At 47.1% G+C, this 24,682-nt stretch overlaps 1 protein-coding gene across 1 annotated transcript in view; it reads left to right on the top strand.

Annotated features, from left to right (window-relative positions):
* The window catches only part of LOC146811922 (uncharacterized), a 232,925-nt gene extending 208,909 nt beyond the window's left edge, over window positions 1–24,016 (top strand). The window contains exons 6-9 of the mRNA XM_085614542.1: window positions 7,664–7,723; window positions 8,420–8,588; window positions 14,962–15,021; window positions 23,509–24,016. Coding sequence (XP_085470668.1) covers window positions 7,715–7,723; window positions 8,420–8,588; window positions 14,962–15,021; window positions 23,509–23,612 — 342 coding nt within the window. The 5' untranslated portion in view covers window positions 7,664–7,714 and the 3' untranslated portion in view covers window positions 23,613–24,016. The remainder of the gene's footprint in view (window positions 1–7,663; window positions 7,724–8,419; window positions 8,589–14,961; window positions 15,022–23,508) is intronic.
* The last annotated feature ends 666 nt before the right edge of the window (window positions 24,017–24,682 follow it).

The following is a 24,682-nucleotide window of genomic DNA, read 5'->3' as shown; positions in this document are numbered from 1 at the left end:
GCGGTGCGAAGGTGAAAAATATTTTTATGGGTGAACCCAGAAGGCAGTGGGGACTTTACCTAAGGTGGTTAAGAGTCGACTGTTCATTATAGGCGCAGGAGCGCTCAACATCTGGACTTTGGGGGTTGCTGACACCAGCGGGATCTAAATGAACAAAAGGCAGAGGTGAAGGTGTCTAAGTTTAAGAAGGGGTGGAGTTGACACGGAAATTGAGTGTAAAACAGAATAATTTAATTACCAATTCTGTTTGCTTTATGGCAGAAAGTCCTGTTGGGTGCTGTGTGCCAGCTGTTGGAGAATGCACGATCGCATTACCTGGAAGCAGAGAGGGGGTAAGAATGGGTTAGGCGTGAACCCGCCATGTTAAAGAGGTGGTGTCCAAGGGATCTAGCCGTGCTACTTACTTCAGTGAGCGTGGGCAGTATCGCCGCATCTGCTTCGGAGTTTCAATGGAGAATGCCGGTGTGCCGAGGCAGAGCTAGTTAAGGCATACTATCGGCAGAAAGTGAGGAAGGACTGGTTACAGCACACTATCTGCCGAAAGCGAAGGACTAAAATGATAGAAAGGAGGCGGACATTTTAAGGTGGTGTGGGAAGGCACACAATCGGCAGAAAGTGACGAAGGACTAAAATGATGAAAAGGAGGCGGCCATTTTAAGATGGTGTGGGTTGCCCAGGAAAGGTGCAGAGTAAGTGACTCATAGTGTGATTACACGAGCACGTGTATACAGAGTGGCAGTGTTTGTGACTTGAATACATGTTGAAAGAGACATCTTTTTAGAAAAACGGGGACCTTTATAAAAGGGAGGTCCAGTCTTCAAGGCGATTGAGGCCACTGTGGATGCTATTGGTTCTCAGAATCCAGTGGAGCTCTTCCTTGTTGAGTATTTGAGAAATGTCTGCCCCTCTTGGGGGTGGTTTGATCACTGTGATAATTGTCCATTTGAGATCATTCTCAGTATGTCCATTGTCCGTAAAGTGCTCCACTAGGGGTGCATTAGCCGTTTTACACCGGATTCTGCTGCGATGCTGTCCGATCCTAAGCTTGATTTTCTGGCTTGTCTGGCCTACGTAAATCATTTTGCAGGGACAGAAAATTGCATACACAACATTTGTTGAATTACAGTTAGAAAAATATTTTCTCTCATATTTGATTGCTCCGTGCTCAAAGGTTTTACCTTCAACAGTGTAATCACAACATATGCAGCTACCACATTTCACATGACCTGTAAGAGTCGGTAACCCCCATGCATCGTTGATAGTTGTTTTTTTGGGGGGGGGGGTTTGGCAGGGCTGCCCGGACTAGATCTTTAATGTTTTTTGCCCGTTTCAAGGCGAACAGTGGACGCTCAAGGTTTAGTTGGCCGGCATTTAACACAGGCCAGTGCTTGACTATACTCTTTTTGATTGCATGTGATGCTGGTGAAAAAGTGGTGACACAAATTAAGCGTTCCTGCATTTTCTTAGGTTTAGGTTCTAGGAGGGTTTCCCTAGGGCAATACCAGGCGCGTTTGAGGGAATGGCGCACTAATTTCCGTGGATAACCTCTGGCTCTAAGCTTATGGCTTAGTGTCTTGGCCTCACTGAAATAGTCTTGCTTAAAATAGCAATTCCGCCTTAAGCGCAGGAACTGGGAGAAAGGGAGTGAATCTTTGAGTGCACGAGGGTGATGGCTGCTGTAGTTCAATAAGGTGTTCTGCTCAGTGGGTTTGCGATGGAGACTCGTGGTCAAGCGGCCCTCTCGGAAAAGTGACTCAGTCAAATCTATAATATTTGACTGAGTCACTTTTCCGACAATGATGCGTCAAAACCCTGCGCCTGCTTGAAGCATGCGTAAGGCTTGACACACCATGTTAGGGATGGGCAGGTTGGAACAGTGCTGGAGTTGCGTTTGCGACACAACTTAAGCACTGCGCCAACCTTACGCCATCAAATGCGTCACGCATCTGTTTATTCCTGCGCCATGATGCGCCGCATTGCAAATGCTGCGCATCACGGGTGGCGCAAGGGTAAATTTGTGTGACCCATCTTTCCTGGCGCCTCCTTGCTGATTTGCAGGGATGCGCCAGGAAACATTAATCTGCCCCAATATATATGATGTTGACATAGAAATTGTATCTATTCACACACATGCACCAGTTCAAAAAATTGATTTTTTTATTGTCATGCTGTAAACGGGGAGGATGATTTGGATACAATGTCTGCGCGGTGCTGCAAGACATTGGACTATGCAAAGCAGAATTCCCTCCAAGTTGCACACCTCAAACATCTTGCACATCATGTGTAATCACGGTGCCAAGCCCTGTGCTGGTACACAAACTGCCACCATGTGCAAGTGCAGGCAAACTTGCTAACATGTACATGGCTGCCTGCGTCATGGGGCAGTAGTGTCTGTTCAGCAAGGGACACCTTCATGCACCCTGTAGGAAACCGGGGTCTCCAGTCCCTAAGGGCGGTAACGTGACACGAGCGGCTGGGCACCCAAAGGCCTGTGTGTAAAGCAACCATACAACACGCACCTCTCATGGAACGGGGAACACACACAATAAGGGACGCCACACTGTAAAGGTTTATGCAAATAATTCAAGTTTATCCAAGTAGTTCAAGATAAATGCAGTTAATGCGATATAAATGCAATTCATGAGATGTAAATGTAGTTCATAAGATATCAATGCAAGCTTCACTTAGATTAGCAGTGGATTCACCTGCACCCTATTCACCAGCACGTTATTCACCAGTATGTTTCTAAAGGCTCTAGGCCACCCTAGTGTTTCTTACTTCTCAGGGTTGGGTTTGGGGACCGTAGCGCCACTCCCGGGACGTGCAGGGACCCAGGGCAGACCTCGTGGGCCCACCGCTACTTCGGTTACCTGTAGCGCCTCAGTGGCGATTCCCGCGCTTTACGCGCTAAGCGGTGAATACCTCAGAACAGCACCTTTTTCCACAGAGCGCTACTCGTGATCAACTGGCAATGACTATTTCAGAACGGGGCATCTAGACCAGAGCGCTGCTCGTAGTTGCTAACAGGGAACACTTCGGAACGGAGCATTTTACACAGAGCGCTGCTCGTAATCAATAGCCATGCATTCGTCAGAACGGAGCATTTTAAACAGAGCACTACTCGTAATCATTAGCAAGGAATACTTCAGAACGGAGCATTTCAAACATAGCGCTATTCGTAATCATTAGCAAGGAATACTTCAGAACGGAACATGAATAACAGAGTGCTACTCGTAAGCAATGACATTCAATACTTCAGTACGGGGCCTGAATAACAGAGCGCTACTCGTAAGCAATGACATTCAGCACTTCAGAACGGAACATGAAGAGCATAGCGCTACTCTTAATCAGTAACAGTGAATCTCTCCACACGGAGCTTGTAGCAGGGAGCGCACGGGACTTGCAGAGCGAGTCTCTCGGGCTCCGGTGCAGTTTGTAGGGCACCACGCTTCAGTACAGTCACGGGGGGCACAAGGAAAGGATCCCTCGGCGGGGTCTCTGTCGTGGTGACCAGGGGGACTCCCACGGAGAGGGAACCCGGGCTCAGGGTGCGGTGCGGCTCCCAACCAGCAGGGGGCGCACCGGGGTCAATCCCAGCCTCCGGGCTTACCTTGCTCTCGACGTCGGATGGCGTCCGCTCCATCGGCGATGGGGGAACTCGTCCTCGCGCACCTTCTTCCACAGCTGCGACGGGGCCCCGGGCTTCTCCACGGGCCTTGTGACACTGAAGGGCACTTCTTCCGGCCTCCGGGACGCCGCGATGAGCGCGCTTGCTTCCACGCCACAGGGGGGGCCTCAAATTAAGGAGGGGAGCTCCGCGCTCAGCGGAGCACGCTGCTGGGGGTCCCAGGCCAGGTCAGGGAGCGCAGGGGTCACAGCGCTAGTACCTGGTCGATCCCCGGTGGTTCTTCAATCTGCTTTGCATAGGGTTTCGGGGGTCAGTCTGGACACGCAGTCTCAGCATTCAGTTTCTGTTATCAGGTGTTAGATGAAGTCTTATTGGCGCAGATGGCTCTGGCGCCCTTAAGGGGGTTCTGTTACAGGGGGGTAGGGATGGAGTTAACGACTAGGTCCTTCCTAGTCAGGCTGGGCAGAGGTTCTCTGGGTCCTCCTACTGCTGGGCAAGATCAGTGGGTTTCACAGGGTCCCTCACTCACTTAAGAGGCAGCACCTAAATCCTGTCACTCTCAGAGGCATAAGTCCCTGGCTAGGCCCTACCGCCTACAATCCTGCGTGGATTCTCCAGCTCTGCTGTACCCCACTGGCCAACTCACCACAAAAAGTTCCCTCCCTCACTTAAGTAGCCCTAGGTCAGGTGACCTCTAGCCAAGGCGTCAAAAGTAAAACCCCACCTCCCTTCTAGAAGGTTCCAGCACATTCCAGGAGCTTCCCCATTCTACCTATGGGACAAAAAGGCGGGCTGGTGTCGCAACATTGTTGTGGGGTCCCAGCCAGCTCCTGGCAGCTAGGGTGCTACTATGAAAGACCACTCTGCAGTAGCAGGGGTCTGTGGCAGCCTTCTTGGGAGAAGGGAGCACCTGCACCTTAACACTGATTGGCAATGAAAAGGCGCACGGAGACCTAGTCCAACATAAAAATGAGGCACGATCAAAAATAGAAGGGGAGGCCACCCTAGGGCTGACTGGTCCAACACACCCCAAGGTCACAATTGTTATGATTATCTCCTCCAATGTGTGTAGTCAAATGCAGCATGCATTGAGCGATGATAAATGAAATGATTAAATATTCCCTTTTTCGTGACACAGTAGGCCAGCCTTAGGGTGGAGTGCCATCCTGATGGTTTCCCAGTTAATAAGTCTGTAAGTCTGGCTATGCATCAGTGGCTATGGGTGTTGTGTGTGAACATCCACATCTAACAACATGCAACATAGCAAGCGTTAAAAAAAGAGTGCAAATGTTGCATGATCACAAGGGCATGGTAAAACACGCTTGCTGGATTTGCAGTTCATTGTCCATGTTAAGCATGAACCAGCACCACCAGGATGTAGAATATAGTGAAGTACTGTTGGAACAAGGAATATTGAAAATGTCCATGTTGTATTCCATTGCTTGGAATTTTAAACAGTGTGGTGCAGACAAAGGTCTGGGGTTCCATCATTCCTGCACTATCTTGTATTTCAGTCCATACCCTGTGCATATGTCAAGATATACATGACTCTGGTTGTGTATGTAAGCATGAGGCATCAATAGATGAATCAAGCAGGCATCATCATCATTATTAGCCTACTCACATGTGAGGGTCACAATCCAGCTGCAGTTGCAGAGTTTATTCTATACATTTGAAAAGGAGAGGTGCACGGTGTGGTCTGCGCAGGATGTTTGTTGTCAGCTCATTGAATGTGGGTCGTAAGCAGGCGCTAGTCCACTTAAGGTGCATAAGCTCACTATTACACACCCGGCTTCATTGTAAACGCTGAATGCTGGAGTGACGTGTGTGCCAGATTGGTAGGAGAGGTTGGTGACAGGGGTACATTTGTGATCATCAAAGGATGAGTCTCATGGTAGATGCGTTGTCTGTGGTGCTTAATGTTGTCAAAGATGAGATGGAGGGGTAGCAGGTTTTGCATGAAGATATGTTTACATTGACCTGTGTCTGAAAATGTCAATGATCCTGGAGGCACATGACATCTGTGTGGAAATATGAGCAGAGCTTGTTGTAGTGATCCTGTGAGGGGGAGATGTCTGCATGCACAATGCTAGTTCTGCCAATGTAACTCGTGAAGTGGATTCTTACCTTAGCATTTCTGGAGTTGATGAGGATTGATTGGGTGAGTCATTTGCCCTTTTAAAATTTATGATGTGTGTGTGGATTGTTGAGATGGTGTCCTTGCTTTGGATCCTTATCAAGGGGATTTATGGTGTCTTAACCTCCCCGTCATTCATCGTTGCCAAATGGTGTCTGCATGTGTCTCACTAATGATGTGGTCTGTATGCGAACCGTGTTGACTTCCTGTGCTGCTGTGTGTCTGTGTTGGAGACTGTAGCAAAATCATCTAGACATTACGATAACCATCTGTGGTCCATTGAGAACCAAGCTTGTGTAGTGCAAGGTGTTGTTGGCATTTTGGTTTGTGGCTCATTATAGTTTTTACATGTCAATATTCTGTAATTTCCTGTGTGTTGTGCTAATTGTTTCATATGGATGCAGCTGTATAGTTGACATGGAGGTGTACGTCAGACCGGTCAGTCCATGGGGGTATGTGGTCTTAGTGTGGTGGATGTGTTGTTGTTGGCACCGTCCTTGTGGCTGTGCCTTGTGGCCAGTTGCTACTGTGTGATGTCTACAAGCTTGTCAATGCATTTTGCTAATCTGTTGGCACGTCTGTAGTCAAGATGTGAGTTGAGCTATGTCACAAGTCTGTGGTACATGTATGCGATTGCATGTTGGGCAATGATGTATGTGATGTAGGTTGTGTACACACCTCCAGGGCATGAAGGTATTTGGACGAGGTTCCCACAGGGGTGTTGTCCTTGTTCGGACCTGGATCTGTGCACTTAGTTGTTTGCTGTTGAGCGTGCAATGGCTTGTGCTTAACTTTGTGATTTTGATGTACCTATTGAGTGCAATGGCATGTGCACATACCAGACAGTTGTTGCAGACTATTCATGAAATGGGATGATTAATTGGTGAGGCACCTGCTAATTTGTGATGGAAAGGTAGCGTTTACAATGATTCCTGTGAGTAACGATCCATCTGTTGCTAGTCTTTTTGTGGATAATACAGATCTCCATGGCTAGTCTTCAAAGGGTGGACACTTTGATGGCGATGCATGTCATGATCCAGAGTTGGTGTATTTTTGTGTGTGCGTGTACTTGGTGGTGAACGCCACGGAGCATTGTAGTCTGTATCACTGTCCCTGGGTGTTGCTGGGTGTGTAATTTGTGTATCGTATAGATTTGCCACTGGTACAGTCCATACAAAGTGATCCAAGTTGGAGCCGATGGATTGTGTTTATGCATGTCCAATGATTGAGTTTGGCTTGTTGCTGGGTAAAGATGGTTTTGGCTGATGGTCCGATACTGTGCATCTGCAGTGTGTACATGCATCAAACTACATGTTCGCTTGAATGTATCATGGATGTACACCTTGAACGCTGTATTCGTTCGGGATGCTGATTCACCCAGACGGAGTGTGAAGCAGGCAGCCAAATGTAACCCTAGTCATGTGTGAGCCACAATGCTACATTCACCTGCAAGCTCATATCAGTGTGCAATCGGAGAACAAGATAGAGCTTTACATGCTGTGGGAATGTTGAGAGTCGAAGAAGCGTTGTCAGTGTCTGTGGCTAATAAATGCTTACACATGTGCATGTGCATAAACAAGTTTTTGAAACAGCAATCCTTACAGCAGTCAGCAACAGTGTCTGCATAAGGGCATATGTGATGATTCTGTTGCTGCACGTGCTAAATCACAGGGATGCCACACGTGTGTTCCACACTCAGTGAACATTTATGTAGAAGCAATCAAGTGTTTACAGTGTCCAGGTGTGTTAGGAAAAATATGGCTGCACTCAATGTAAAAAAAGTGACCCGTCCTGTTAATTCCATGCATGTGTCACGCTAAATAATGTTTCTGTCTAAATTTGCAAGTACATATGATGCGATTCTATACCGATTTGTACTTCTGTTACTCTTCTTGTAGGTGGCCCACGGCCATATACACAGGGGGAGGTCGACGGCTTTGAAGACCCAAATGCCACCAGTGAGTATCTTTGTTCATATAATTTGTGTATCAAGTGCGAGGATGGAAGCTAAACTGTGTATGTGGGCAACTATGGTACAATCACAACTTCCTGCTGCAGTCTGAACTTATCTTTTGCATCCAAATTCCAAAGACCATAATGTAACATGTTGTGACCGTTGTACTACGTGTAGACGTGTGGACAGATCAGAAGCCACAACACTGTCACAGTCCTTGCCACTATCCACAAGGCAAAATGGAGTGGCCATTGCCACTGGGACTGGAGTAGCCGAAGCCAAGTTGAGAGAACAGCATCTGAACCCTGCCATAAGGAGAGGAGCGCATGCTGGGCACAGTGCTCACTACATGTTGGGGATGTAGTATTCACCAATTGTTGTACAGGGCGTGATTCCAGGGTTGCAGTGGGGGTGCAAGGTCAGAGTCAGCTGGTCTATGGATGTACATGGCTTGACATGCCTTTCAATATTGATTCAATGTGGTGACACTGAGCATGGCCACTTATTGGCTGGTTGTTCTCTGTGTCCATGCTTGTCATATTGCTCTTCACGTCAGTGCACTGATTGTCCTAGAGCATGAAAGGTGACTAGGACTTAAACCTGCACAGAAAATGAACGCTCCTACATGTAAATCATATTTTTTTAAACAATAATTAGCAAGGACAGATAGACAACAGATACTTTTCAATATGCATGCAAGGTCGATACGGCAGAGCGCAAGCGGCGGTGGACCTCGGTGCAGCAACATCTGGGGCGTCTATTCGAAATCCAGCGGACACCCCACCAGATCAAGCACCGCTGGCAGGACGTGATCAGCAGGGAGGCTGACCTGCTTGATCATCTTGGACTGGAGGTTGGTGGTCCAGTTGGTAAGTATGTTTCTTGTTACTCATATTGTTCTCTTCAGAGGTGCAAATCTATGCCATATCTCCCTCTGCACAAATCGTATGACCAATCAATTGCCGTTGCAATGGTCTGTTTGGATTTACATATGAGTGCATGCAGTACAAATGACTGTGCTGTGGCCACAGACACATATGTTGGAAACCATGGGGCAGATTTATGAGGGACTTGTGCCCCTTTGATGCCGCCGTTGCGTCACTTTTGTGACGCAGCGGTGGTGTAAACCCTGCACCAGTTTGCCCCCTTATACATTGTGATGCATCAATGGAGATGTGTCACGCTGTAAAGCTCTGCGCTACATTAAACCTGCGTCAGGTTTAATGTATGCAGGGTGGGCGTAACGGTGGAAAAAGCCTCGGAAAAGTGACTCCGTCAAATCTATAATATTTGACTGAGTCACTTTTCCGACAATGATTCGTCAAAACCCTGTGCCTGCTTGAAGCAGGCGTAAGGCTTGACACACCATGTTAGGGATGGGCAGGTTGGAACAGTGCTGGAGTTGCGTCGCGCTTGCGACACAACTTAAGCACTGCGCCAACCTTACGCCATCGAATGCGTCACGCATCTGTTTATTCCTGCGCCATGATGCGCCGCATTGCAAATGCTGCGCATCATGGGTGGCGCAAGGGTAAACTTGTGTGACCCATCTTTCCTGGCGCCTCCTTGCTGATTTGCAGGGATGCGCCAGGAAACATTAATCTGCCCCAATATATATGATGTTGACATAGAAATTGTCTCTATTCTCACACACACACACACACACATGCACCAGTTCAAAAAATAGATTTTTTATTGTCATGCTGTAAACAAGGGGGAGGATGATTTGGATACAAAGTCTGCGCGGTGCTGCAAGACATTTGACTATGCAAAGCAGAATTCCCTCCAAGTTTCACACCTCAAAAATCTCTTACACATGTGTAATCACGGTGCCAAGCCCTGTGCTGGTACACAAACTGCCACCATGTGCAGGTGCAGGCAAACTTGCTAACATGTACATGGCTGCCTGCGTCATGGGGCAGTAGTGTCTGTTCAGGAAGGGACACCTTCATGCACCCTGTAGGAAACCGGGGTCTCCAGTCCCTAAGGGCGGTAACGTGACACGAGCGGCTGGGCACCCAAAGGCCTGTGTGTAAAGCAACCATACAACACGCACCTCTCATGGAACGGGGAACACACAATAAGGGACGCCACACTGTACAGGTTTATGCAAATCAAGTTTATCCAAGTAGTGCGATATAAATGCAGTTCATGCGATATAAATTCAATTCATGAGATGTAAATGCAATTCATAAGATATAAATGCAATTCATGAGATGTAAATGCAGTTCATAAGATATCAATGCAAGCTTCACTTGGATTAGCAGTGGATTCACCCGCACCATATTCACCAGCACGTTATTCACCAGTATGTTTCTAAAGGCTCTAGGCCACCCTAGTGTATCTTACTTCTCAGGGTAGGGTTTGGGGACCGTAGCGCCACTCCCGGGACGTGCAGGGACCCAGGGCAGACCTTGTGGGCCCACCGCTACTTCGGTTACCTGTAGCGCCTCAGTGGCGATTCCCGCACTTTACGCGCTAAGCGGTGAATACCTCAGAACAGCGCCTTTTTCCACAGAGCGCTACTCGTGATCAACTGGCAATGACTACTTCAGAACGGGACATCTAGACCAGAGCGCTGCTCGTAGTTGCTAACAGGGAACACTTCGGAACGGAGCATTTTACACAGAGCGCTGCTCGTAATCAATAGCCATGCATTCGTCAGAACGGAGCATTTTAAACAGAGCACTACTCGTAATCATTAGCCAGGAATACTTCAGAACGGAACATGAATAACAGAGTGCTACTCGTAAGCAATGACATTCAATACTTCAGTACGGGGCCTGAATAACGGAGCGCTACTCGTAAGCAATGACCTTCAGCACTTCAGAACGGAACATGAAGAGCATAGCGCTACTCGTAATCAGTAACAGTGAATCTCTCCACACGGAGCTTGTAGCAGGGAGCGCACGGGACTTGCGGAGCGAGTCTCTCGGGCTCCGGTGCAGTTCGTAGGGCACCATGCTTCAGTACAGTCACGGGGGGCACAAGGAAAGGATCCCTCGGCGGGGTCTGTCGTGGTGACCAGGGGGACTCCCACGGAGAGGGAACCCGGGCTCAGGGTGCGGTGCGGCTCCCAACCAGCAGGGGGCGCACCGGGGTCAATCCCAGCCTCCGGGCTTACTTTGCTCTCGACGTCGGATGACGTCCGCTCCATCGGCGATGGGGGAACTCGTCCTCGGCCTTGCGCACCCTCTTGCACAGCTGCGACGGGGCCCCGGGCTTCTCCACGGGCCTCGTGACACTGAAGGGCACTTCTTCCGGCCTCTGGGCCGCCGCGGTGAGCGCGCTTGCTTCCACGCCACAGGGGGGGGCTCAAATTAAGGAGGGGAGCTCCGCGCTCAGCGGAGCACGCTGCTGGGGGTCCCAGGTCAGGGAGCGCAGGGGGTCACAGCGCTAGTACCTGGTCGATCCCCGGTGGTTCTTCAATCTGCTTTGCATAGGGTTTTGGGGGTCAGTCTGGACACGCAGTCTCAGCGCTTGGTATAGAAGTTTAGAGTTCAGTCTGGACACGCAGTCTCAGCATTCAGTTTCTGTTGTCAGGTGTTAGATGAAGTCTTGTTGGCGCAGATGGATCTGGCGCCCTTAAGGGGGTTCTGTTACAGGGGGGTAGGGATGGAGCGAACGACTAGGTCCTTCCTAGTCAGGCTGGGCAGAGGTTCTCTGGGTCCTCCTACTGCTGGACAAGATCAGTGGGTTTCACAGGGTCCCTCACTCAAGAGGCAGCACCTAAATCCTGTCACTCTCAGAGGCATAAGTCCCTGGCTAGGTCCTACTGCCTACACTCCTGCGTGGATTCTCCAGCTCTGCTGTACCCCACTGGCCAACTCACCACAAAAAGTTCCCTCCCTCACTTAAGTAGCCCTAGGTCAGGTGACCTCTAGCCAAGGCGTCAAAAGTAAAACCCCACCTCCCTTCTAGAAGGTTCCAGCACATTCCAGGAGCTTCCCCATTCTACCTATGGGACAAAAAGGCGGGCTGGTGTCGCAACATTGTTGTGGGGTCCCAGCCAGCTCCTGGCAGCTAGGGTGCTACTATGAAAGACCACTCTGCAGTAGCAGGGGTCTGTGGCAGCCTTCTTGGGAGAAGGGAGCACCTGCACCTTAACACGATTGGCAATGAAAAGGCGCACGGAGACCTAGTCCAACATAAAAATGAGGGTGGAAAAAATGAGGCACGATCAAAAATAGAAGGGGAGACCATCCTAGGGCTGACTGGTCCAACACACCCCAAGGTCACAATTGTTATAATTATCTCCTCCAATGTGTGTAGTCAAATGCAGCATGCATTGAGCGATGATAAATGAAATGATTAAATATTCCCTTTTTCGTGACACAGTAGGCCAGCCTTAGGGTGGAGTGCCATCCTGATGGTTTCCCAGTTAATAAGTCTGTAAGTCTGGCTATGCATCAGTGGCTATGGGTGTTGTGTGTGAACATCCACATCTAACAACATGCAACATAGCAAGCGTTAAAAAAAGAGTGCAAATGTTGCATGATCACAAGGGCATGGTAAAACACGCTTGCTGGATTTGCAGTTCATTGTCAATGTTAAGCATGAACCAGCACCACCAGGATGTAGAATATAGTGAAGTACTGTTGGAACAAGGAATATTGAAAATGTCCATGTTGTATTCCATTGCTTGGAATTTTAAACAGTGTGGTGCAGACAAAGGTCTGGGGTTGCATCATTCCCACTATCTTGTATTTCAATCCATACCCTGTGCATATGTCAAGATATACATGACTCTGGTTGTGTATGTAAGCATGAGGCATCAATAGATGAATCAAGCAGGCATCATCATCATTATTAGCCTACTCACATGTGAGGGTCACAATCCAGCTGCAGTTGCAGAGTATTCTATACATTTGAAAAGGAGAGGTGCACGGTGTGGTCTGCGCAGGATGTTTGTTGTCAGCTCATTGAATGTGGGTCGTAAGCAGGGGCTAGTCCACTTAAGGTGCATAAGCTCACTATTACACACCCGGCTTCATTGTAAACGCTGAATGCTGGAGTGACGTGTGTGCCAGATTGGTAGGAGAGGTTGGTGACAGGGGTACATTTGTGATCATCAAAGGATGAGTCTCGTGGTAGATGCGTTGTCTGTGGTGCTTAATGTTGTCAAAGATGAGATGGAGGGGTAGCAGGTTTTGCATGAAGATATGTTTACATTGACCTGTGTCTGAAAATGTCAATGATCCTGGAGGCACATGACATCTGTGTGGAAATATGAGCAGAGCTTGTTGTAGTGATCCTGTGAGGGGGAGATGTCCGCATGCACAATGCTAGTTCTGCCAATGTAACTCGTGAAGTGGATTCTTACCTTAGCATTTCTGGAGTTGATGAGGATTGATTGGGTGAGTCATTTGCCCTTTTAAAATTATGATGTGTGTGGATTGTTGAGATGGTGTCCTTGCTTTGGATCCTTATCAAGGGGATTTATGGTGTCTTAGCCTCCCCGTCATTCATCGGTACCAAATGGTGTCTGCATGTGTCTCACTAATGATGTGGTCTGTATGTGAACCGTGTTGACTTCCTGTGCTGCTGTGTGTCTGTGTTGGAGACTGTAGCAAAATCATCTCGACATTACGATAACCATCTGTGTGGTCCATTGAGAACCAAGCTTGTGCAGTGCAAGGTGTTGTTGGCATTTTGGTTTGTGGCTCATTATAGTTTTTACATGTCAATATTCTGTAATTTCCTGTGTTGTGCTAATTGTTTCATATGGATGCAGCTGTATAGTTGACATGGAGGTGTACGTCAGACCGGTCAGTCCATGGGGGTATGTGGTCTTGGTGTGGTGGATGTGTTGTTGTTGGCTCCGTCCTTGTGGCTGTGCCTTGTGGCCAGTTGCTACTGTGTGATGTCTACAAGCTTGTCAATGCATTTTGCTAATCTGTTGGCACGTCTGTAGTCAAGATGTGAGTTGAGCTATGTCACAAGTCTGTGGTACATGTATGCGATTGCATGTTGGGCAATGATGTATGTGATGTAGGTTGTGTACACACCTCAGGGGCATGAAGGTATTTGGACGAGGTTCCCACAGGGGTGTTGTCCTTGTTCGGACCTGAATCTGTGCACTTAGTTGTTTGCTGTTGAGCGTGCAATGGCTTGTGCTTAACTTTGTGATTTTGATGTACCTATTGAGTGCAATGGCATGTGCACATACCAGACAGTTGTTGCAGACTATTCATGAAATGGGATGATTAATTGGTGAGGCATCTGCTAATTTGTGATGGAAAGGTAGCGTTTACAATGATTCCTGTGAGTAACGATCCATCTGTTAGTCTTTTTGCGGATAATACAGATCTCCATGGCTAGTCTTCAAAGGGTGGACACTTTGATGGCGATGCATGTCATGATCTAGAGTTGGTGTAATTTTGTGTGTACGTAGTGTGCGTGTACTTGGTGGTGAAGACCACGGAGCATTGTAGTCTGTATCACTGTCCCTGGGTGTTGCTGGGTGTGTAATTTGTGTATCGTGTAGATTTGCCACTGGTACAGTCCATACAAAGTGATCCAAGTTGGAGCCGATGGATTGTGTTTATGCATGTCCAATGATTGAGTTTGGCTTGTTGCTGGGTAAAGATGGTTTTGGCTGATGGTCCGATACTGTGCATCTGCAGTGTGTACATGCATCAAACTACATGTTCGCTTGAATGTATCATGGATGTACACCTTGAACGCTGTATTCGTCAGGGTGGATGCACTTCAGGTGAATCAGCATCCCGAACGGAGTGTGAAGCAGGCAGCCAAATGTAACCCTAGTCATGTGTTGGCCACAATGCTACATTCACCTGCAAGCTCATATCAGTGTGCGATCAGAGAACTAGATAGAGCTTTACATGCTGTGGGAATGTTGAGTCGAAGAAGCGTTGTCCGTGTCTGTGGCTAATAAATGCTTACACATGTGCATGTGCATAAACAAGTTTTTGAAACCGTAATCCTTACAGCAGTCAGCAACAGTGTCTGCATAAGGGCATATGTGATGATTCTGTTGATGCACGTGCTAAATCACAGGGATGCCACACATGTGTGTTCCACACTCAGTGAACATTGATGTAGAAGCAATCAAGTGTTTAGTGTCCAGGTGTTTTAGGAAAAATATGGCTGCACTCAATGTAAAAGGAGTGACACGTCCTGTTAATTCCATGCATGTGTCACGCTAAATGTTTGTCAAAATTTGCATGTACATATGATGTGATTCTATACCGATTTGTACTTCTGTTACTCTTCTTGTAGGTGGCCCACGGCCATATACACAGGGGGAGGTCGACAGCTTTGAAGACCCAAATGCCACCAGTGAGTATCTTCGTTCATATAATTTGATGTGTATCAAGTGCGAGGATGAAAGCTAAACTGTGTATGTGGGCAACTATGGTACAATCACAACTTCCTGCTGCAGTCTGAACTTATCTTTTGCATCCAAATTCCAAAGACCACGATGTAACGTGTTGTGACCGTTGTACTACGTGTAGACATGTGTGGACAGATCAGAAGCCACAACACTGTCACAGTCCTTGCCACTATCCACAAGGCAAAATGGAGTGGCCATTGCCACTGGGACTGGAGTAGCCGAAGCCAAGTTGAGAGAACAGCATCTGAACCCTGCCATAAGGAGGAGTGCATGCTGGGCACAGTGCTCACTACATGTTGGGGATGTAGTATTCACCAATTGTTGTACAGGGCGTGATTCCAGGGTTGCAGTGGGGGTGCAAGGTCAGAGTCAGCTGGTCTATGGATGTACATGGCTTGACATGCCTTTCAATATTGATTGAATGTGGTGACACAGAGAACAACCAGCCAATAAGTGACCATGCTCACTTTCCATGCTTGTCATATGGCTCTTCACGTCAGTGCACTGATTGCCGTAGAGCATGAAAAGGTGACTAGGACTTAAACCTGCACAGAAAATGAACGCTCCTACATGTGAATCATATTTTTTTTAAACCATAATTAGCAAGGACAGATGGACAACAAATACTTTTCAATATGCATGCAAGGTCGTGCTGTACTATTGTTCCCTTGAACAAGCCAAGCTGATCCACATTCCATGTTAGAAAAGAGATTACTGTGACACCCAATGCAAATTTGTGAGGCTGTGTCCCTTCATCAGGGGTATACTGTGTTGAGAAAAGAATCACGATTTAAAAGGAAGCACACCTGTGATCAGATATGTTGTTGAACACTAGTATTGTATGTGAATACACCGTGCTCCCCTCACCACTGGTGAATGTAACAAATGAAATAGAAAAAACCCATGACTTTCACGAGGATTACAATCTACATTCCAATAGTTCCAAGCACTATGGAAATGGACATAACGCTATGGAAGCAAGCTGTAGCACACCAGAACTACTGAGTGATCAAAATGAGTTGCACAAGAACAATAACAAGAGTGTGATAATTTACGTATATAATGGATGTCTTATGAAGCCTGAAGACCGTCAATGATGAATTTAGTGAAAGTTTAATTTTGGGCACCATTGATGTGTGGCAATTTGGACATACATACCACATGCCAATGGACTTGAAGCATGGAATGGTCTTACAATTTGAATAGCACATTTGAATGCATCTAAATGTTTAATTCCACTTTAAAATCTGTGTACACAATAGCAATTGTAACTGGAATGAGAATCTTTACATACAGTTAAACGCAACCTCCATGGGCTCCATGGTTTAATGATAGCCTAAAGATTGAAAAATCTAAATGCAAAGCACTGGAGCGCAAATGGCGTAAAAAGTACGACCCCAATGCTAAAAGGAGTTACCAAGAAGCCAGGAATCTTTATCACACTGCCTGTACAAAAGCAAGAGCTGCTTTTGTCTCAAAAGCTATTGTTGAAGCAACCAACATGCCCAAAACTCTCTTTTCTAAAGTCAAGGAACTGGCTGGCGCACACACCACAGCTGCTGCACCACCATTAAACACACAACAATGCCAGGCGTTAGCATGCTTTTTTACTGAGAAAATCGATAACATCATCTCAGACATTAAGGCAAAAATTTCTGTTTCAGAACCTTCCCCTCTTTCTGACTCTATACCCACTTTTTTGGCTGAAAATTTACTGGAATCCTGGCCTGTTCTTTCAATAGATAAACTGAAAGGAATCCTTAAAACTATTAAATCCGGCTCCCCCAGGGACCCCATCCCTATCAGAATCATTAAAAAATTGGATGACCACTCATTGGAGATCATTGCTAATCTCCTAAACTCATCCCTCGACCTAGCTACGGTCCCAGCCTTATGGAAGCATGCCATGGTGACACCACTTCTGAAAAAGCCAACCGCAAACCCAGAAATACTGGCGAATTATAGACCAATATCTCTGCTCCCAGCTTTTTCTAAATGTCTAGAGAGACACGTACACTCTGCTTTAGCCACTTTTGCAGAAGAAAATTCTCTACTCCACTCTTCGCAATCTGGTTTCAGGGCTGGCTTCTCCACAGAAACCGCCCTGCTTGGTGTCACTGAACACATCAGAAAGCTTCTCGACCAAGGGCACACGGTCGCGCTCGTGTTATTGGACCTAAGTGCGGCGTTCGACACCATCTCCCATGATACTCTTATTAAAGAGCTATATACAAATGGTGTGCGAGGAAAGGCTTTGGATTGGATCAGATCCTTCCTGGCCAATCGAACTTTCCAGATCGCATCTACACAAGCCGTCTCAGACACCCTACCTGCATCGCATGGAGTTCCCCAGGGGTCCATCCTTAGCCCTTTATTTTTTAATATGTATCTAAAACCTCTGGCCGACCTTGTTGAAAAATCAGGTCTAACGCTTATGAACTACGCTGACGACTCCCAAATCATCTTCTCCCTTTCTGAATCTTGTCCTCACTCCCCTTCGTTACTTAAGGAAGGACTATTAAAAATCTTGAACTGGATGACGAAAAACCAGTTAAAACTAAACGCCGACAAGACGGAAATACTGATTCTGGGAAAAGATCAAGATCTCTGGAATTCCGTACATTGGCCTGATCAGATGGGTGCTTTTCCTACCCCGGTGGCCCACGCCCGTAACTTGGGCTTTATTCTGGACAATTCCCTATCCATGAATAAACAGGCCAGTAAAGTAACCAGCCTATGTCTCACCATAGTTAAATGGTTGAGGAAGATCCTCTGGATGCTGCCTGTGTCAACACAAAAGACCGTAGTCAATGCCCTTATCACATCTAGGCTTGACTACGGCAACATCCTGTACCTGGGCGCAAACAAATCTGTGATCGGACGACTACAGGTAGCGCAAAATGCAGCGGTCAGGCTACTCTGTAATATTCCGAAGAACTCCGGAGTTTCGAACCATCGTAAGAATCTTCATTGGCTCAGGATCGAAAGCAGAATCCGCTTCAAAGCCCTGAACTATATGTTCAGGATTAAAGCGGGTACCGCACCAAAATATCTCCAATCTCTTGCCTCCCTCTATACGCCTAAGAGAAACCTCCGGTCGCAGACGGCAGCCTGTTTCTGCATACCAAGGTTTAAACTAGCAAGAACAGGTGGCAGATCCTTTGCCTACCTGGGACCCTCCCTTTGGAACACACTCCCCCCCTGTATCCGAAAGGAAGGAAACTATCTTAGGTTCAGAAAGCTTGTCAAGACCTGGCTGTTTGAAAAATAATCTACTCAACAGCCACCTCCCTCTTTCTGCCCTCAATCTAGCTGTGACAAGGCGCCGGGAAACCCTTTTTGGGTAGCTGTTGCGCCCTATAAATTGATGATAAATAAATAAAAATTCCTGGGAGCACCATCCTACGCTAACACATACATGGACAAATGTACAAAGATCATATTCTTTAACACACTACGTGGCAAGAAGTTTTGCTATGTTCACCTTGATTCTTTGATAACATCTTCTTCATTTCCACATTTTCTAAGCCAGCCATGATTCTGAAAATACGCACACGTAACCGAATAGGTCCAAGGATACAATTCACACATCCTATCAGGTTGCACTCCTAGTCAACCTTCACGGTCTAGGCCACTCCATACTTACTACATATATGGCCTGCTGGAACATTAGCAACAGTGCACGCGTACCGCAAATCACTGATTCATGTGTCATATAAGTGTGCGCTCATCCAAAAGATTGACATTTGATCCTTCACGTCAGTGAACAATTTGGACAAGTTCAAGTATATTGTAGTGGCAGTTTAATGTCATCCTTGCATTAATTAGCCAATGTATCATGCTATGGAAACATTGTCAGTGCAATTACCATCAACATCCCTAGCCCCAAATCATTTGTATATAGATGAGCCATAAGAATGGCACTCTGACTTATGAATCAATCATTAATTACTTTTGTAAATTGCTCTACTCACACGTGAGGGACTCAATGCGCGGGGGGAGGTGTGCTGCTACTGCTCGAACAGCCTGGTCTTGAGTACCCTCATGAAGGTAAGGAGGACCATGCTCAGCTGTAGGAGGGTGTTCCAGGTCTTTGCGGCATGTTGGCAGTACAAACTCCCGCCGCTGGTAGGTCTTTGGATGTGGGGGGACAGTGGCAAGGTCACTGAAAGGGCCCTGGCAATTCTGGTTGTAGACTGTGAGTATCCTGTTGAGGTATGTTTGACCGGTGTGGGGGAGTGCTTTGTGTGCATGGGTGAGAAGCTTGCAGGCGATCCTCTTGTTGACGGTGAGCCAATGCAGGGATCCCAGATGGGGTGTGATGTGGCTGTGGCAAGAGATGTCGAGCACAAGGTGTGCAGAAGCGTTCTGTATGTGTTGCGGACGTTTACGGAGTTTGGCAGTGGCTCCCACATTGTCTGCGTGTCAATGGTGCAGCCTGATGCTGACGAGGGCCAGGGTGAAGCTTCTTGTTGCAGTGGGGATCCACTTGTAGATCTTGCTGAGCATGCGGAAGGTGTTGTAGCTGGAGGATGAGACGACGTTGACCTGCCTGGTCATGGTGAGTGATTCGAGGTTGACCCCCCAGGTTGCTTGCATGGTTGGTGGCTGCCGGTGCTGCTCTCAGTGTAGTAGTCCACCAGGAGTCGTCCCTGGCTGAGGAGGTGGATCCAAAGAAGAGGACCTCCGTCTTGGCTGAGTTCGGCTTCAGTCAGCTGTTCGTCATCCACTCGTCAACGGCAGTCATTCCTTTGTGGATGTTGGTTTTGGTGTTGAGGTTGTCCTTGGTGAGGGAAAGGATCAGCTGTGTGTTGTCAGCGTAGGAGATGATGTGGAGGTGGTGCAGTTGTGCAACGTGTGCAAGCGGGCCCATGGAGATGATGAACAATGTTGTGCAGAGGGATGATCTTTGTGTTCTGCCGCTGATGATCTTTGAGGCTTGGGAGCAGAATGAGGGTAGGCGGAGGCTCTGGCTTCTGCCAGAGAGGAAGGAGGTGGTCCATTCCAGAGCCTTGCCTTGGATTCCTGCGTTTTTGAGGCATGTGCGTAGGGTGCGTTGACAGACATTGTTGAAGGCGGCTGAGAGGTCCTGGCGGATGTGTGCCGCCCTTTCACCATTGAACATCAGGTGCCAGATGCCATTGGTGTCGGCAATGAGGCCATTCGCAATACTGGGATTCCTGCAGATGTTGGAGTGTGACAGGTCCAGGATGTTGTACTCCTCGAGGTAGCCGGTCAGTTGTTTGCAATCTTCTGCATGCCCTTTAGCAGGAATGGGAGCAGGGAAATGGTCTGGAAGTTCTTGAGGCCTCTTGCATCCACCTTGGATTCCTGGAGTGAGGCATTGATCTCGGCGTGCTTCAAAATTCGCTGGGAAGCTCGCACTCTCGAAGGAGATGTTGATGGCCTTGAGGAGATGGGTTGCGATGGTGGGGCTAGCTTTGCTGCACATGTGATGCGCCAATGTGTCAGACGGTGAGATGGAGTGGATGGTGTACCTGATTTTGATGTTGTCATCGTCCTTCACATTGGTCCAGGTGAGCAGGGGGGTCAGTGTGGATGGTGGCCGGGGGGTTTGAGGTGTCGGTGCCTGTCAAGGTGTACGGGTTGTTGTAGCTGTTGTGGATGTCTACAATATTGCAATGGAAGAGTGTGGCAAGGGAGTATCACAGGTCTTGCAGTTGTGGGATGTCATTGGTCTTGGAGCCAGGGTTGGAGGGTACCTTAATGATGTTGAAGATCTTTGTTTTTGGGGGCGCTGTTGTCTATGCAGTCCTTGGTGGTGACCCTTGTAGCAGTTCAGATGAGGTGGTGTCTGAGGATCGCGTTCTTGTGGCCCACATACTGTCTGGTGTCTGTTTGGGGTGCTATGTTTTATTTACTTTCTGGCATGTTTGTATGGAGGGCCGTATGTCCACAGTGAACCAGGCAGCCTTCTTGTCAATGTGTCTGTTGGAGGGTTCTGTGATCGGAGTGAGTGTTGGCGCAGTCATTGATCCATAGCCTGCGGTTACATGTGGCGGAGTCAGTGTAGTTTGGGTTGGCATGTGGGCTCTGAGCAAGGGGGTTGTTAAGCTGTTCATTGTTGTCTTTGATCTGGCTGCAGCATGTGATGTGTTGAATGTGTTGGGGTGTGGTGATTTGTCTTGAAGGTGTAGTGGATGCACCAATGGCCAGTCCAGTTTGGTGGTGTGGCTGAAAGTGACATGGGAGGTAGCCGAGGATCTGGGTCAAGCGTGCGTCTGGCGGAGTGGGTGGGCGTTTTGACGAGCTGACTGAGTCCGAGGTTGACTACCAGGGTGGAGGAGTTGTTGTGTTTGTGGTTCTTGAGGTGTAGTCATGCGTGCAGAACCAATTGGCGATGGTGTCACAGAATTGAGGCCAGGGTCCAGGGGTTCTGTAGACGAGGGTTCCTCTGAGAATGGGGTTGTGGTATGTGTGGATCTTCAAGTGCATGAGTTTGGTGGTGCTGAGGGTGTGGTCATTTATGTGTGAGCCCCAGAGGGTTTTGTGGTTGACCTTGACAATGGCAAGTCCACCTCCTACTCCGTTGTTGCGGTCCCTGCCAGTGTTCTTGTAGCCGTCCAGAATGGCTATGGCAACGTCGGGCATGGAGGAGGCCTTCAAACATGTCTCCCCCCAGGAAGGCAACATCCGTGGAAGATGTATGGATTGTGTCCACGAGTTGGATGGGGTGTTTGCGTACTGTGTATAGCATATTGTGTATTTGAATGCGGTTCTCCTTGTGCTGGGTCAATGAAAAGGTCAATTTGTAATGTATGGAAACGTCCTGTGGATATGCCTTGCGATCTGCACATCAATATGTCTGTGAGTCATGTAGTTGGCATTCAATCTGTCGGTCATCACATTTCTCATGTGGTTCCATTGTGCTAGAAGACCCACCCACCTTGGATAGCTATGCAATATTCCTACAACGGAGTATAGATGACACTATGTACCATATGCACAGAATAAGTGCAAAGCTATGTGTCAAGTATGCATGTCTTCCATAATGCAGTGAAAAGGCTTATACAATCCAATCAGTTTCCAGGATGATGTCAATATATGTGTACCAAAGCGGGTGTAGTGTCCATGCATTGACTTTTCCTACGTGTAACACAACAGATGGCAGCCCATGCGTGGTTCGTCCTCATGGAATTCCACACGGATTATTTCAAGACTATGGTGGCTTTTAGAATTTCGATTTCCACTGCCATTTGTTTGTGGGACAGGAATCAGCCTCCTATTTGATTATTTTGCTGACAGCCTCATCTCATGTCTAGACGTATCACAGACCCACTTTCACAGTTAAAGTTGGTACAGGACTTACAATGTGTCCCACAGATGATTGGATGTGTATGGAACAATCAATGAGATGGCCGATAGCCAGGATGACCCTGGGCAGCATGGTTGCATTAGCAATTAATGCATGGACTGCAGGTGAGCATTTCTGCAGTCCAGACACTTCAACAGCTAGGCATGGGTCCTTCTGATGTGATCCTTGGAACTATACACTTGATTGTCCCTTTTTCCCCATGGGACAGATAAGGGATGATGTTGACATTGCTGTGACGTGCTTTAGTGCACACGGTAGGTGACACTACGAAAGTATTTCAACACACAAGTCTGGCACATCCTGTCTGCTAATGTTATATTCACATTCATGACAACATAAGACTTATGCCATGATGCTGTGATGCATCCTTGATCCTATGTCATGATGACTGAGTAGCTGCAAGATATGGTAGATTTGTTTCTGTGTTTTGGAGATTAGACAATGCACACTAAAACCATGGTCTACATTTAAGTGCTCGTTGCATGTATGCTGTGAACACCAAGCTGACGTTAATTTCACCCTGCTAGTACTACGTGGCATGCTGCATGCCATCCAATTTTAGTATTATCAATTATGAGTCTCCTTGGTGTGTAGACAGCAAGCACATCTCTGTGTTCCAAAAGGAAATTGCCACTACAGTGCATTCCTCTGTTGGAGTGTGAAATGAACGGGCTAGTGGTAAATATGCAAGGGAAGAAGTTCTTCTTCCATGACTGTGACACTGTCAGAACCTAGCATCCATTGCAGATTCATGTCCACATGACTCCATGACCGATACAAGGCTAGCCAGATGTCATTTTTGTGGGGAAATGATCACATGTCGTGATGCCTGTTGACTGGTTCTTACATTCATATGGCTCATCATTAATTAGTTACTATGTCAAGTGTGGCAAGGATTAACATGCAACCATGACATTCAGTTGACTGCAAGTATGTGCCGAGCTAAATCAGTAATTCTGTATTGGTGTGTGTGGGCAACAAATGTAAAAGATGATTTGCCCAAATGTTGTTTACATTCACTTGACAGCATGCATTTCCTATGAATTTATGTCCGGCATGTTCTGGTGAACTGACACATGTCCACCTTTTCATACAGATAACATGAATGCAGAGGAAGAGCGGGCTTTCCGCATAAGGAAGGCCCGATACCAACACATTCTCTGTGGCCAAGGGCTTCCGCTGGACCTCCCGCCAGTATGACAAGCAGCGGGCTGCCAACACATGGACCACCAACCCTGCCGCAAGGGAAGGCATGCAGGCACAGCAGCATCCTCCCACTCCCGTGGCCCCATCAACATCAGCCGCCTCAGTTGTCCCCACAGCAGCAGCCTCTGGATCGTCAGCTGGACAGGCCATACATGAGCAGGCAATGGACACCCTGATGTCCAGACTCGATTCTATGGACAGTAAAATTGATAAGTTGGAAGAGAAATTGGACACGGTCCAGCAGAGACTTGAACATTTGATTAGCCTCATCTAGGGGCTAATGTAAATATTGTTTCCACATATTGTGTTTGTAAATATTAGAATTTTTAAGTATCATTTTGTTACTGATTGTAGATTTTTTTTGTATATGTAGGCATAGTTAGTTGAGAGGATTTTTAGATGTAGATTTAGTTTTAAGCTTTTTCATCATAGGGTTTTTTTAAATACTTTTAGGGGTGGGGGGGTAATGTTATGTGTGTTAATAGTTTATGGAAAAAAAATATATATATATATATTTATCTTTGTTTTTGTATGGTATTCTAGTTAGTAAATGTGTATTTTAAGTATGTGTATGTCTATTGTGCATTGATGTCTTAAGGGGGGTGGGGGATGATGTCTACTTGTCTGCGTGATCATAGTTTAGCTTAGGTTAATTGAGTTAAGTTAGTTAGTGTAAGATTAGTTAGTTTAGATAGGTTTTTCATTTTAGATTAGTTGATAAGATATGGTAGTGTGTTAGGTAATGTAATTCTTGATCACCCTTCTTATTTTATAAAACCTTTCTTAACATACATTGGACTATATTCTATGATATTCCGCATTTCATATGTTGTATGTGTGAGTTGGTGGGCACATGGACTGTGACCACCGGTTCCTGTTTGAGTGCATCATATTAGTACATTCATGTAGGTTTGTGCTACATGTCTGACTAGATGTACATGTTCATGCAACACCTGTGCTTTGCTTTTGTTGGTAGCCAATAGTGGTCTGACACATACATACGTTTTGGATTCTAATCATGAGTTTTCTGGCAACCTCTGCATGAGAATCTAGCAATATTCTGT

Source organism: Triturus cristatus, chromosome 7 (genome assembly GCF_964204655.1).
Source record: "Triturus cristatus chromosome 7, aTriCri1.1, whole genome shotgun sequence".
Classification (NCBI taxonomy): Eukaryota; Metazoa; Chordata; class Amphibia; order Caudata; family Salamandridae; genus Triturus; species Triturus cristatus.
The sequence above is the reverse complement of the archived record's forward strand: the minus strand, read 5'-3'. Positions and strand labels throughout refer to the sequence as shown.